The 15,513-nt window shown below is 43.9% G+C and overlaps 1 protein-coding gene across 3 annotated transcripts in view; it reads left to right on the top strand.

The window, feature by feature from the left end:
* MBD2 (methyl-CpG binding domain protein 2) overlaps window positions 1–15,083 on the top strand; it is a 65,991-nt gene extending 50,908 nt beyond the window's left edge. The window contains exons 4-7 of one of the 3 annotated variants that reach the window (XM_053912473.2): window positions 4,319–4,409; window positions 5,899–6,076; window positions 10,086–10,224; window positions 11,492–15,083. In XM_053912473.2, the coding sequence (XP_053768448.1) occupies window positions 4,319–4,409; window positions 5,899–6,076; window positions 10,086–10,212 (396 nt within the window). In that variant the 3' untranslated portion in view covers window positions 10,213–10,224; window positions 11,492–15,083. The remainder of the gene's footprint in view (window positions 1–4,318; window positions 4,410–5,898; window positions 6,077–10,085; window positions 10,225–11,491) is intronic. The other 2 variants (XM_045187718.3, XM_045187717.3) reach the window with 2 other exon arrangements.
* The last annotated feature ends 430 nt before the right edge of the window (window positions 15,084–15,513 follow it).

Raw genomic sequence — 15,513 nt, 5'->3', positions numbered from 1 at the left:
GTTGGCTGTTAGAAGGCCTGGCTTCGAGGGAAGCTGGCCTGAGCTCCGCCTCCTATCTCCGCCTCTCCCCCCGTAGGTGGAAAAAAAAACAGCTTGGTGCCAAAAAGGTTGGGGGCCGCTGCTCTAATTACTTTTTTCCACCAAGCCATCCTGTCTGACCTCCCCAAATGAGCGCAGATCCCTCCAGAGTACTATGATTAAGCTCAGGTGATGGGCGGAACTAAAAATAACTGACCAGCCTGAGTTGCCAGTGCATTAGGATGGGGTGTGTTTGTGCGTGGTTGTGAGGGTTGTGTGTGATCCCTCTTTCTTCCTCATCCTCTTCTTGGGTCTCCTTAGGCAAGTGGAGCAAATCCCACAAAGCCCCAGGTAAATCCACAGCAGTGAAGAAAAGGCCGCAGGTGTATTCGGGGTTGGTTTTACTTTCAAGAAACAGGTTTGGTCATTCCTGTCCCTAAAGCCTCACCTTTTTTTGTTTCACACCATCACATTTGTCCTCCGGGACTCAGAGACAGAGTCCAGCAGTGCCTCCACTAGTGTCATAGTGGTGCCTACTACCTCCGCTCAGGAGTGACGGCCTGGAGATGTGTTCCGATCCCTAGTAAATGGTTTCTCCCAAGTTGTCCTGCCTCGGTCACCTAAAACATTATGTTTTAGGCACTTTTGTAGTTTTGAATGACTTTTGATCTCATCCTATGCTTCTCCATCAACGGACTGCGTCATCACTGCCCAGACCGCTGGCAATACAGAGTGATGCATAGGTGGGTGCTATCATTCTTTGCACGTACTGGTGGGTGACAAGGAGAACAAGATACTAGAGGCACCTGGAGGGTCTGATTAGTGGGGGGATTAGGAAGGGGTGTCATAGCTGAGGGCGATAGCACATTTTGGAAGTCTCTCCAAATATTAAATCTTAAAAGTTTTACAGTGATTATTTGGCCTCACACCCACCAGGCAGCAGGGTGAAGCTGAGAAAATCATTGGATTTGACAGGTCAGCTTTTCAGGGGGTAGGTTGGGATTTATGAAGATGTAGTGGAAGAGACTAGATAGCCATCGTAGAGGGGGGCTCCTTACAAATTTAGGGAGACCCATCTTTTCAGTATTGCTGTCTTTAGATTTGCAGCGATTGTGCAAGTAATGCAATAGGAAGGACTCCATATGGCCACAATTAACCACCTAGTAAAAACATGGAGTTCACAAATGAACAGATCAAGAAATTTTAAATGGAGGAGAGGAAGACCTGTCTCTTCCTCTACCCCCCTCCAAAGCATTCAGGGCTATAAAGTGACCAGAGATAATGAGAAAAGGGCATTGAATTTGGTGAGAGTTGCTGACTGGCTGTCAGAGTGAATTTAGTGAAAATTCCTGGACAGGGGATGGGCCTGAAGGAATGGAGATAGTGCATGTTGATCATTCCTGGAGTGATTGGCTTGGGAAAAAAGAGAAAATGGTATTTGTATCATCTGGATAAAATCACAGAGAGTGCAGTCCCAGCACCCTAAAGAATTCCCTGTGCTGACCCCCTGTAGTCAGACCCTCCCTCCCCCCGCGCCCCTGCAGCCATCCCTGCCGTTTCTTCTTTTCCAGAGCGGCATGTAAATTGGAGCACGTGGTGCGGGAAAGACTGGCTGCTTTCACCTAGCAGAATGCCTGCTCTGCGTAATTTAAAAAATATTTTACATTGCAGAGAACACGCCTTCCTCAAAATAAACAAAACTGGTAGGAACCTGAGAAGATGAATATAGAAAAGGTGAGTTAGGAACATACACGGTGGGGCAAAAGTAGGTTTACGGTTGTTCTTATGGAAAATAATACAATAATTAATAGATAATAAATAATAATACTCTGTTTTGTGTACTTACAATTGTAAGGCTGCTCTTGCCCCACCCTGTATTGAAGTGTAAACAAGAAGGTGTAAACGGTATCTCATGAAGACTCTTTCAGTGCTCAGAGCCTGCCAGGTGTGAATAGTGGTGGGAAAGGGTGGAGAAGAGGGCAGTGGCGACCTTCAGCACTTAAGTGTTGTCTTCTTCAAACCAGCCTCCTTTTCTTCTCTGACCTTTCCCTCTTTTCCACCCCCTTTTGGGGGTTGTGGTTGGAGAGACGGTTATATACACGCGTGCACTTAAGTAAATACACACGCCTGCATTTTCATGATGGGGGCATTTCAGTTAATCTGAGTCACTCATGCACGTCAGATTGGACTTCAGATTCACTTGAAGGTCATCTGATGGTGGCAACACCAGGAGTCGTATTCTGCAGCTGTACATGCGCGTACAGCTGTACTCAGGCCGAGGTTTGCTTTGCAGAATTTTCCTGCCTTGAGTTTTTTCATTGTTTTTCTTCAAACGAATAGGAATTTAAAAATTAAGAATTAAAAATTATAGGATGTAAAAAATTTAACTTTTGACATTTTAGAATTGGGATGTTTAGATGTAAAATATTAATCATCTGTACATGATTTTCATACGTTTTTTGGTAGTGTTAATTTTTTGCAAAGGAAAATTTTATATATGTAATTTTATTATAAAAGTACTAATTTCATACTCACTGATTCCTCTGAATATCTTTTCATTAGAAATTAACTGACTTTTGTTTCCCTTGTCTCTTTCTATCATTGTGACATTCAAAACTTAGATGATGTTATTCCCCTAAAGAGGAACTAGAAAGCAGGCGGGGTTTCTTGGGACATGTATCACATTCATCAGCTATAATCCTCACTGAACTCTTTTTCACCCATGATGATTAATGTGGCTCTGTCCTCTCGTATGTTGACTGCATATTCAGCTCCTGACCTAATTTATAGGGAGGTGTAAGGAGACCCTCCCGTGTACCAGAGGCCTTCGGAGGGGAGGGAAACATCCCACTTCAGGTTACCTTTGGTGCTACCGCTGAGGTTATTGTAAATCCACATGCTACCATTCTGCCATAAATATAATGACTTTATTGTATCTTTGCTTTTGTCTGGGGGATGCACAATTACCTGATACCTTTTATATATCCGGAAGTCAGAGTTAGAAGCCCGGAGAGCCCTCGGAGTGGTCCGAATTTGAGGATAGGAAACGTCCTAGACCTTAGGTTCACTCTGTGACCGGCGCTCAACACGCACTGCCTTGTTAATGCCCGCAAGGCTCCTCGGTGATGGTCATTGCCGCCACAGTTTGCAGAGGAGGAAATTAAAGCTTCTGAAGTTATGGAACTTGTCCAAGGTCATACTTCTGGAGCTGGGGTTTCACCTTGGGTTGGTGTGCCCCTCAAGACTCTCATTCTGAGTCCAGTTACTGCCGTGTTTTGTCATTCACACGAACGGTTTTTCAGTATCCACTATGTGACAGGCCTCGGGTATCCGAGGTTAAAGACATATAGGGAGCCCAACGGAGTTCCTTTATCTGTTTTGTGGGCTGCAGTAGATACAAAACAGACTAGAAAAAGATGAAGGCTTGAGGACAAAAAACACTGTGTTTTCTACTGTTGCATCCACAGGGCAAGCACAGCCCATAGTAGGAGCTTACAAATACATGCTGAATGGATCAGTAACAGTGGCGAGAAGTAGTAGCTAACCAGGGAGAGAGTGAAGTAGGTGGAGAAGGGATGTAAGATCAAACAGCAGAGCCACCTTGGCCCATTTAGAGTTTGGACGAGCAATTGCATACTCAGTAGCCGCACAGCGAATGGAGGGCCTCCAGCGTGCTCACTGATGCCCAGAGGGATGACCTGCGTGACCCAGGCTCCGTGCAGCAGGAAGGTGGTCACTTATGAATGTGGCATCTGTTTTAACAAAAGCTAGGAAGTGTGTAAAACATTCTAGAAAAGTTCCCATAAAGAAATGGCCTTTGTTTTCCTTCTTGACGTATGCTAAAGGGCTAAACTTGATTGCCTGGGAAAAATCACAGGTGGAAGAGCTCTTTCCCTAGTGATTACTGGATAAAGAGGCTTTATATAATGTAATCTCTTTTCTTTCCCCTGATAAGATACAACCCTACATTTTTATGTCAAATAAAGCTTTAAAAATTCAACTTATATTCTTTGGCAGATACCTTATAAAGAAGTATATATAGCATATAACATAATCTTTAGTACTGTGATAAGTAAAGTTGCATAAAATAACAAAAAAAATTATTTGAGTAATATCATTTGAAAGAGTGATGATATATTAAAGTAATTTCTGTTTGGAGTATAATTTGGCTTTTTGTAAGAAAAATAAGCAGAAATTAGGAAACTACTGAAATGATTTCAGTTTCACTATTCAACAGCATCGATGCGCTACTTTCTTGTTCCGAGAATGTATCTATTAACAGTGATGTTTTGCCTTACAGCTTTTCTGGGAGAAGAGGCTACAAGGACTTAGTGCATCAGATGTAACAGAACAAATTATAAAAACCATGGAACTACCTAAAGGTCTTCAAGGTATTATCTCAGTTCAGCTGAGCAGTACGCACTGTGTGCCAGGCCCTGTGTTAGATGCTGTGGAGTCCAAAGTGATTGAGACGAGGCCTCTCCTTGGGGGCATGTATGCCTTGCCGGATGACGGGCCTCTTGTGTTTTAATGAACCCAGGGGAGAATGTATGCAAAATGCTTCTATGTTGCAGGGATGCTTCAGGGCAGTGTATTACCTAAGATGTTTTCTGTGTATTAAGATGTTGGCTGTAGGTTAGGTGTCTTACATAAATTAACTTATGTGCTGCTTTTTAACCAAATACAGCTGAGTGGCAGAATTTTCCAAGCTTCCTGCTTATGCAGCCTCTGGCCCCACCCCAGCACTTGCTCTTTCTTGTCTCTCATTGAAAGAAGAAGCTCTCCTGCCTCTCCCTCCACAAACTGCTGCTGCAAACAGCAGAGGGACCAGGCTCACCTCTGTCCAGTAACAGCAACCAGTGGGACACAGTAGAGGACACAGTTGCTATTGCGCCTGTCTTACCATGTTAACACCAAGTTTTAGAGAAGCATTATGTTTCAAGTATGAGAACTTCAGCTTCTACACTTTGATGTATAGTGGATTGCTTAAAAATCCTTATAATTCATGGTTAGAATGTTGTCTCATCCCTCTCTGTTCTTGGAAATTATTGCTTTAACTGGTTTAACATGTTTATGACTTTAAGCAGTGCATTTAAATGTGGCCACAGTGGCCAGTCTCCTAAAAGTAGGCAAGGTGTGCACTTACTAAATAAATCTATTAGCCCTGGCTGGTATGGCTCAGTGGATTGAGCACCAGCCTGCGAACCAAAGGGTCGCCAGTTCGATTCCCAGTCAGGGCACATGCCTGGATTGCAGGCTGGGTCCCCAGCAAGGGGCATATGAGAGGCAACCGCACATTGGTGTTTCTCTCTCTCTCTCTCTCCCTTCCCCTCTCTAAAGTAAATAAATAAAATCTTTAAAACAATAAACATTAAATAAATAAATCTATTAACCTGGGTGTTTTGCTCAGTGTGTGAGAAAACTGGGAAAGCTGCAGGTACAGCGTGCCTGCATTGACTTCTCCTTCGAAGTCTGGAAACAGAGAGATCAGTGTTGAGATGTTGCTAGAAATTAATGTTAAAAGCTCTAGGAGAAGCTACTCCAGGAGAGATTCAGGAATACATTAACCTTGGTTGAGGAAATGTAGCCAATTTTTAAAAAGTTTTTTAAAAAATTGGAAAATGTGTTTTAAAAGTTATGTTAAACTTCTACTGAAGTGCACAGCTATTTTTTTTTTTGTTTACTATTTCTTTAATGTTAATTCTTTGGTATACAATAATTATTCAGGAGATATTATGTGATGCTTTGCTCCTTTGGCTTATTTCAGTTTTAAATATACAACTATAAAATGAATATAAAAATATTGGTTGCTTTAGGTAACATAAAGTTGGCTAGCACATCTGGAAGTTTCCCGTAACAAGTATGAATTTCTGATTGCAGGAGTTGGTCCAGGTAGCAATGATGAGACCCTTTTATCTGCTGTTGCCAGTGCTTTGCACACAAGCTCTGCACCAATCACAGGGCAGGCCTCCCCTGCTGTGGAAAAGAACCCCGCTGTTTGGCTCAACACGTCTCAACCCCTCTGCAAAGCTTTCATTGTCACAGACGAAGACATTAGGTAAGGCAGCTTGACCTCACCTCAGAAACTTGTTTTTTACATCTGATAAATTGTGTACTGCCTATTGGTTTGAGTGGCATATCTAGTAAGTGAGGAATCCCTCGGAAAGTTACGTATGTATATTACAGAGCTTTGGTGAAACCAACGGAAGGTGATATGGGACGTTTAAAACAGATACATGTTGAAAAAGATATTAGTGGTGCTGATAAGGGTGTCATTGTGATCGTGTCCAAGGGACAGGTCAGCTGTACTGTCTACTCATCACTTTCGCAGTGTCGTTTGTGGTTCTCTCACCCAGTTAGGCCTGTTTGCCTCTGCTTCCTGCATTGGTGTGTCTGCAAAGCAGGCTCTCCTTAAAGTAGAGCATACTCATGCTTTAAGCTCAGTTGTGTTTTCAGTGTTTAATTTACTTACCTTGATTATGTTTACTTCACTTTAGCTCAATTTAGAGATTTATTTATCTCCACCTTCAAGGAAAGATTTAAGGTGGCTCCAAAGAGAGACAGACACACTTGTGCACGCACACACGCACACCCCTGAAGCAAATGGGAAAGATGAAGCAAAGGCTAAAGCAGTAAAACAGAGCTGGGAATAAGGAGCAGGCACAATCTGTTAACGTCTTTTACATTTTCCGACTCTGAGCCACCAATCAGGGTATTAGCAGCTAATATGAAAGGGAAGCATACACCTGAAATTGATAATGCCCAGAAAGCACAGAAGAACCGTTGTTCAGAAGCAGCGGCACTACTCTCGATATGCAGACCTCAAAGACACTCTCATAAGAGATTTGTGAACTTGAGTATCATTACTTTATAATGATAGTGTAGCATACTGTGTTTTCTTAAAAAATACAGCAGTGTGTATATCCATCATTGTTTCTGTCCTCTGAATGTAAATCAGAAAGCTCTCTTGGGTATTATTCCTAGACAAAACCAGCAGATGGCACTTTTGAATCATACAATTTACAAATATGTTTTATATTTGTATTTTTTTTTCTGAACCCTTGTAAGTTGGCATGAGAATGTTTTTAAATGCATGAGTCTAGCAAGGTTTATAATTTTGTTCAAACCTTTCTGGGCTTACACAGATGGAGAGTGGTCCAGTGTTGAATTCATTCGCATGCCTTGATTGCATAGCATTTGTGAGCAGCATTACTTTTTAAGAAAAGCAAGATGTAAAATCAAGGAGAGGAATCAACTTGCTGTTTGGCTTATTCTTACCCTTAAGGAAGGAAATTACTCAGGAGACAAGTTGTTTTCTGTCTTGGAATGACTAATCAGCAGGGTTTCACCAGGTCATCGTGGTGTTGACTGAGGTTGTGTGAGTGGTAGCTTGGGAATGTTGACGGCTTCAACACCAGATCTCTTGGTAGTAGAGGAAACTATCGCAGCCAGGTCTGGATGATTTCCTTTTAGGGTAAACTTGTTTAACAAATTGCCCATTTGATTTCATTGTCATAACAGAGATTATTAAGCAAACATTTCTTGTTGAATTAGTACAGGTTCAAAATAAATTACTGCAAATGGAATTGTTGCCCTTTTTCCAGTTGTGTTTCCAATATTCTGTTAATGTTAAACCTTCAGTTAAAGATCTCAACATTAAGTATATTTTTTTCAGCATCTTTGATAATATTTTCATCCATGAGTATATTTGTTTTCTAACACTGAGTAGTAGATTCTCATAAACTTAATAGCTTAAAACAGTGCCCATTTATAGCTCACAGTTCCATAGGTCCAGAGTCTGGGCCAGACATGGCTGGATTCTCTGCCTGGGTCTTGCAGACTGAAACCAAAGTGTCTGCTGGACCACGTTTCCTCCTGGATCCACGGGGGACCTTTCAGCTTCCAGTGGTTGTTGCAGAATTCTGTGTGGTTGTAGGACGGAGGCCCCTGTTCTCTTGTTGACTGTGGGGTGGGGATTTCTAGTGGTTAGAGGCCGATGGCAGGTCCTTGTCCCATGGGTCCTTCCGTATTCCCTCTGCAGCTTCTTTTAGGAAGGGCCAGCACCTTTCAAGGGATCTTCTTATTAGGTCAGACCCTCTGTGATAATCTCTTTTGATTGACCCAGGGTCAGATTGATTAGTAGCCTATGGTGGAGTTTCATTCCACCATATTCATGAGGTCCACCTACCCTCGAGGGGAGGGAATTATACAGGGAGTATATACAGGGGTGGGACAGGGGCCAGCTTGGGGACAGTGTTAGAATTCTGTGTACCCCAGTGCGCAGATGCTTTAATTTCAGCTTCCGTAAGTGTCGGAAGTAATTCTCGAGACCAGAGAATCATGGCAAATATTAGAGTCTTAGATGTACTTCTCCAGCCCAGAGCACCCTTCACTGCATTTTCTTTCTCTTCCTAATGGAATGACTCTAGGGCAGTCATGCACATTCTCATGCTCTATTATTAGGAGTGAGAGACTGCCAATGAGACCCAGATGTCATTTGTCATAAACCTTGAGTCACTGAGCCAGAGGCAAGACTAACTATGTAAGAAATAAACAATGTGTTCTTCTTGACCTTGCTGCACTACATGAAAATCTGTGGGGACTCCAGCTTCTTTTAATATGACAGGGGCTGTAAAGCTCTGACCAACTTACTGACAGCCTCCCTCTTTTAGCAAATTCACTTAAAAAGTGGAGGTCCGTGCCTTTTAAAATTTTGTGATTTCAGAGTTTAGTAAAGATGACATAGAAGGTTTTTGTGGCTACACGATATGTTAACCTCACTACCTTGCGGATCATGAGATAGAGAGACATGAGGGCTGGAGTCTGTAAATGTAACTTTCCAAGTGGCTGAGCACCCAAGGAATTACTGCTCAGGGAGTCTTAGGAGTCTTCTGGAACATCACTCCTCTACCCTTCTGCTTCCCAGGAGCGGGCGTTGCTGCAATTTGTCTTCCTCAGTTGCTGATAGAGGAAAACCACATTATTCCCCCCCCACCCCAGTGGAGCCCTCGGTGTTCGTTGTTGCACCTCTTGTCACGGGGTTTCTCCTCCCACCTGACGTCTGTCCTCCCACCTGCCTCTGGTCTCAGGAGGTGACGGTTCTGTCTTCTGGTCAAGGCTAACCTTCGCACCTGTGCCTCTGCCTCTCACGCCCTCCCTTGTTTTTTTCTATGACCTTATGTGCCAGTCTTCTCCCTTCTTCTGTGTTTCTTCACCTCTGGTACTGGGTGTGACCTTCGGTTTTCTGCCCCTGTTTGCTCGAACTGTTGTAGGAGTCCCTCGGTAGCCCTTTCTGGAGGCAACTCTCATTTTTTTCCTGCTTTTTTGAGATAAAGTGCATACTAATAGCCTTTTTTGTTCCTGTGCTTTGTTTCCCATCTCACAGTCCAGAACCTTTTTTTTTTTTTTTTTTTAGTGGTGTGGTGTTATGAACCCTCTTTTGGGGGTTGCAGGCACCAACACACAGACACCCTTGTGCTGTGCTCTTCACCTGCTCAGCTCATCTCAGTTGAAGACCTGCTTTTCAGTTTCCGTCCTCAGTGCAAAGGAGCATGTCACCTGTTTCCGTCACGGTGGCCTGTTGCCGGCAGGCTTGGGAACCCAGGAGAGGGCTCGCCTGGCTTTCCGGTACCAGCCACAGCTGCCACGCTACCTCCCAGTTTACCCTGCCCTCTGCCTCCATTTCTTGGTGCTTCATTGAACAAGTCTTTTCTGCTTTATTTTCCATGTTACTTCCTGTTCTATCCCTGCTTCCGAGACTTTCCCGATTGCCCTTTATGGGAATAATCTCAAATCTTCATGTATTTGAAGTGCTTGAGGCTGAAGAAAAGGTCACTGAGATAAATCTGCTCCTGCCAGAATTCTCTGTGAGGTGAGGAATGCTCGCCCATCTCTTGTGTGATTTGCTTTTGTGAGAATAGAAGCAACTTTTGCAAAGTATAAGGAGAAGGAAGTGTGTTTTTCTCAGGAATGTTCACGGTTTTGAAGTAAAGATGAATTTCAGCGGCAGCTTCTTATTTCCATTACTTGCCCAATGACCCGAGTCTTTTCGTTCTCTTGTTACACAGGAAACAGGAAGAGCGAGTACAACAAGTGCGGAAGAAGCTGGAAGAAGCCCTGATGGCAGACATCTTGTCACGAGCTGCTGACACGGAAGAGATGGATATTGAAGTGGACAGTGGAGATGAAGCTTAAGAGTACGGTCAGGTGAACTGACTGCAGAGAGAGCTTCCCTTTTCCTGCTTTTGCCTGTTGCCGCCTCCCTCAGCAGAGAGTGGGAAGGCTTCGCCTTCGCCTGGGTTGGGCCCGAGCTCCCGTTTGGTGCCTCTCTGGTTAAAGACCAGATCAGGTCTTGCAGCCATTTCCTCTCCTTATGTGAATACATTCACAGCCCCACAGCCACTTGAAAGGGTCGCGCCTTCTTTAGTAAGACGGGAAAACCTCCAAGGTGTCCTTAGAGAAAGGCAGGGGAAGAAGAGGAAGACTGCCAGGGAGGGAGGAGTGGCCCCAGGAGGTGAAAGTGTGATGGCGGCTGTCATCCCCACCACACCAGCTTTCTGGGGTGTATTTTACAATTTACAATTTACAGTTACGGCTGCAAAGTAAGCAAAAACCCCTCCCCTTTTCTAGATTCTGTCTCGCATAGATTTGATGCAGGGAGAATGAGGACATTTCAAATTATAATAACTAGCTTACCTTAAAAAATACAGATTTTGGTCCCGTCCTCTTCGCACATAATGAGTTTCATGGACTTTGTTCCATCGGGTGTAAGTGCTCTTTTAAGTGATCACACTCAAATCTCCAAGTGTTTAGGCAGCATCTAGCTTCCCAACTTCTGTCCTGCTTCGGTCCGACAGGTCTCATCTTACTTTCTGCCACTTGTAGTAGATTATTTATTTGTGTCCTTTGAAGCCAAAACTGAGAAGGGGGGAGAAAGAGGGATGGGGGAAAGGGAGGGAATGAGCACAGTGAGTTACTGAGTTGTAACTCTGACATTTTTTTTGAACACTTCCTCCCTTCCCTTTCAGTCTGGGGGCGAGTGACTCATCCTGAGAGTCATCCTAGCGTTGCGTGCTAGGGCCTGGGGCACAGTGATGGGTGCAGGGATGGGCCCAGTCGCCCAGTTCCCATGCTCCCAAAACCTTACCGTATGGTCTATCGAATAAGCGCTCACGTGCCCGTGTGATGACCAGCGGCGTTGCGTGCTGTCAAAGGGAGAGTAAAGGCGCTCTGAGAGTGGCTGGCCAGGGGCTAACGTGAGGTAAAGGGTCAGCAAAGTCTCCCTGAGGAGCTGCTGTGCCTCGGAGCCTGCAGGGATGTGTTGAGCACTTTTTACGTACAAGACGCTGTAACTAATCAAGGCTTTAGAAATGTGGTGCTAAGAGAAATTTAGCCTCTAATTCCTCTTTCAAGTTTTGCTGACCTCACCTGAGAAATCATTGAATTACTTAAGTTTGTTTGTTTTTCCTTACAGGTAACTTGGCTGATGTTCCCCAAGAGCAAATTCCTAGAATTGAACCAAAACGTTTCCACTGGGTTTTGCCTGTAAGAAAAAAAAATTGTACCCGAGCACATAGAGCTTTTTAATAGCACTAACCAATGCCTTTTTAGATGTATTTTTGATGTATATATCTATTATTCAAAAAATGATGTTTATTTTGAGTCCTAGGACTTAAAATTAGTCTTTTGTAATATCAAGCAGGACCCTTAAGATGAAGCTGAGCTTTGGATGCCAGGTGCAATCTACTGGAAATGTAGCACTTATAAGAAATGTTTGTTGCCACCCAGTTTTAATATGAATGGATCAGGAGACCCAATAAATTTCCCAATTAAAGATTATTGTGACTTCACTGTATATAAACAGATTTTTATACTTTATTGAAAGAGGACATCTGTACATTCTTCCATCATCGCTGTAAAGACAAATAAATGATTATATTCACAGACTGATTGGGATTCTTTCTGTTAAAGAACACACACAATAAACAGCCTGTCCTCAGCATTCCTGACTGCCGTTCAGCTGTGACCCCTGGGCCTTAGGTCTGCGGTGGAGGTGGTAGCTAGTAGTTCATGCACTTGCAGCAGGCTGCCGGGTGTCACGAGAACTGTGTTTTCACCAGGGCTCTGAAGTCGCCATCTAGCATCTGTAATTTTTGCCCTTTGCCTGTGACTAGTACTTTTGTTAGTTCTATAAGAAAAGTGATTTTTATCCTTGGGCAGGAGTTAGGTACACAAGTACCCTTCGATGTTACTAGAAGCCTGTGTTGTTTTTTCTAGATCATTGTGCATTTTCTACTTCCCATGAGCTTACTAAGTTAACAGGTCCGGGTCAGACTGTTTGCCACAGAGAGAGGCATCTCTGGGCACAGCGGCTTGACCCAGCTTTTAATACTTTACCTGGCCTCCAAAGCATTAAAGCATCAACATTTTTTTTTTTTTTTTTTTGCTGTTAAAACTCATAAGTGTAACTTCGTTACCACTTAAATTCCTTGATATCTAATTATTAAAAGTGCATAGTAGTATTGTGAGTTCTACAAATGAAAACATAAGTTAGTCTGATACCAAGGAAAGGAGGCAGTGGTTATAAACAAATTTTAAGCATATTTGGAAAATAGAGCAAAAATAATATCTTTCTACATGATGGTTTTATGTACTCCTTAACTCTGAATTCTTTAAAAATGGGACCCAGAAATGATGTGTTCAAGGCTGTGACCAGTCCCACGTGGTGTCCCTCGTGCATTTGACTAACACTACCTCCCACACCCTTCCATTCCCGAGGAAGGGAGAGAAGAGAAAACAGAGAAGTGTGTAACAGGCTAGGTTTGGGCTGCCGTCTCTCTGGACCTAATGCCAAATGACAAAAGTAAGCCTTTCTTGGAATTTCTGATTCACGCTCAACTTTGATCTCTGGGCCGCAGGCCACCAAGGCCCTGGGAGCAGTCCTGCTGGTGGTGAGCAGGGACTCTTACAGATTCTAAGAAGACTGTTGGCAGAGTGGGACTGCTCTGGGCCTAACAGATTGTCCCCACTGGGGTGGCCGTAGACAGTGGATTTTGAGTTGTTTTGGAGAACTGGTATGACTAGTTAGAATGATATCCAAAGGCTTTTCTTAGCCTCGCCTAAGTCCATGATTCTCCATTTGTAATCAGGCTTGGGATAACTTTATCTTGGTGATCATTGGTTCTTTTTACAAAGCAATCCGACCAAGATATCTTTTGTAAAAACAAAAACAATGTACACACATACAAAACTTTGATTTTGTTCTTATATACGTTGCTCAGGTAGAGAACAGGTATGAAAGCCATTACATGGTGTCCAACCAGGGACCAGCTCATAAGTGCAGGTGTTCCCCATAACCCACAGGATGACATGCCCAAAATCAAGTTCTTCATCTCATCCTCACACACCTATCGCCATCTTGCATTCCCCAACTCGTGTAAAAGCAAGTTGTCTGACCCAGTTGCCCAAGGCAGGAGCCCCGGAGGCCAGGAGGGATCCCAGAGGCCACTCCTTCCCTTGCCTCCCCAACATCCCATCTGTACCATTAGAACCAGCAACTGCACCCTCATGTCTGCATGTCGATCCCCACAGCCGCGGGCGCCATGCAACCTCCTTTCCTCTCCTCTGCGCTTTCAGAAAAAATTTACTTTTACCTGTCCGCTCCCTTTTCCCCTTCCTTCTCCAGCCCTCCTTTTCCTCTGCAGTCATCAGAGTGGTCCTCAAAGCAAATGTGACTGTGTCATTTCCCTGCTCAGATTCCTCACTTATCTGTATATATAGTTTAGAGTAATTTTTAAGAGTGAGCACTTTGAAATGAAGAGAACCTGTGTTTGAACCCTGGTTTGCCATTTGTGTGACTTGTCAGGTTCATTAATCTTGAGCTCGTTCCTCGTGGGTGACATAGGAGTAATAATACCTACCTCATAGAGCCGGTGTGAGGACTAAATGAGATGCTGTTTATAAGATGTTTAGCAGAGTGCCTGGTGCGTAGTGAGTGCTACTGTTGAAGCACGTTATTCCGGTCCCTGCAGGTGTCATTTTAGTCACTTCCAAGAGGCATTTTCTGATAACCCCAAATAATGTCAGCACCCCCGCCATAAGACTTATTTTCTGCCTCAATACTCTGTTTATTTCCTTCGGTGAAATTTTCTAAGTCTGTAATTTATTTGTTGACTTTTTGTCTATCTCTCTCCTAGAATGTAAGCTCCACGAGAGCAAGGGTGTGTCTGTCTTGGTCTCTGTTACAACCGCAGCGCTTTGCCTAGTGCCTGGCACACGGTATGCACTCAATAAACGTTTGTTGAATAAATGGAAGATTCATGACCTGATCCCTGCCTACTTGTCTAGCTCCTCCTGCATAACCTGCTCCTTCCAAGTGCCCCTTGGGCCTCTGTGTCTGTGCACCTGTCGTTCCCTTTGCCTGCCCGTCTACGTGGCAAAGGCCTCCTGCTCACTGGTCAAGTCTCAGCTCAGTGGCTACCTCCTCTGTGAAGCTGTCCCTGATTTCTCCAGGCAGATGACCTTTCCCCTTCTTCCAGGTTCCCGCTGCACTTTGTAAATACCTCCATGGAAGGAAGCACTTTACTGTACTTTATTGTAAATTTCGTTTGCATGTCTGTTTCTACTTTGAGACTGTAAGCACCTTGAAAGCAGAGATTGCATCTTTTCTTCCTAATGTCCCCAGAGCCTTCCACAGTGCCTGGCACGTAACAGTTTGTCAATAAATACTTGTTGATTGCATTTGTGGATGAACAAAGAGTCCTGCAGTTGGACACGTGTTGCAAGTCTGTATTATCAGGGAAAGAAATACGCCTTGTGGCTCCCAGGGTACCGTTCTGTTCTAGAGAGGAGAACTAAAACGCATTATATAATGTCTAAATATAAGATTATTTGTTTGATTTTTAAAAATGAGTAATATAGATCTTCATAAATGATTGCAAAAGATCAAAGACCTTTGTGATCTCTCAAATGCTACCAAGTCCAAAATAAATATTTGCACTATTAGTATTTCCATAGTAAATGCTATGCGAAAATGTACAGCAATAAATTTTGAAGCTTTAAACGTGTTTGTGTAAGTCATCTTCAATGACTCAATCCGGGAGGACGTCTCTGGCCTGTGTTTCCCAGATACAAGGGGATTCCAACCGGGGTTTCGGGCCCCAAAGCTTTCAGAGCTTACCCAGTGCACGGTGCTGATTTGCTACTGCGACCATCGTTCTGCCGGCGTCTCCAGTGAACAGAAGTCCTGAAAGGACTCCCCATGGAATCAGGTGTGGGCCACCCTAGACCTCGTGAGGCTGTAGCCTCCAGGTCTCTGCCAGGGCTGTCAGCTCCCCTGTCCTGCCTGCCTTCACTTCTGGGGTGTGGATGTGACCACTATACAACTTGAATGCTCTCTGCCAAGTCCACAGGTCGGGCACACATTGGCCACTTAACAGGATCAGCTGGGAACGGCAGAGGAATTGGGAATTGGAGCAATGGGTTGTCCATCTGGAC

Source organism: Desmodus rotundus, chromosome 10 (assembly GCF_022682495.2).
Source record: "Desmodus rotundus isolate HL8 chromosome 10, HLdesRot8A.1, whole genome shotgun sequence".
In the NCBI taxonomy this organism is placed as follows: Eukaryota; Metazoa; Chordata; class Mammalia; order Chiroptera; family Phyllostomidae; genus Desmodus; species Desmodus rotundus.
This window is presented reverse-complemented; position numbering and strand designations above follow the sequence as displayed.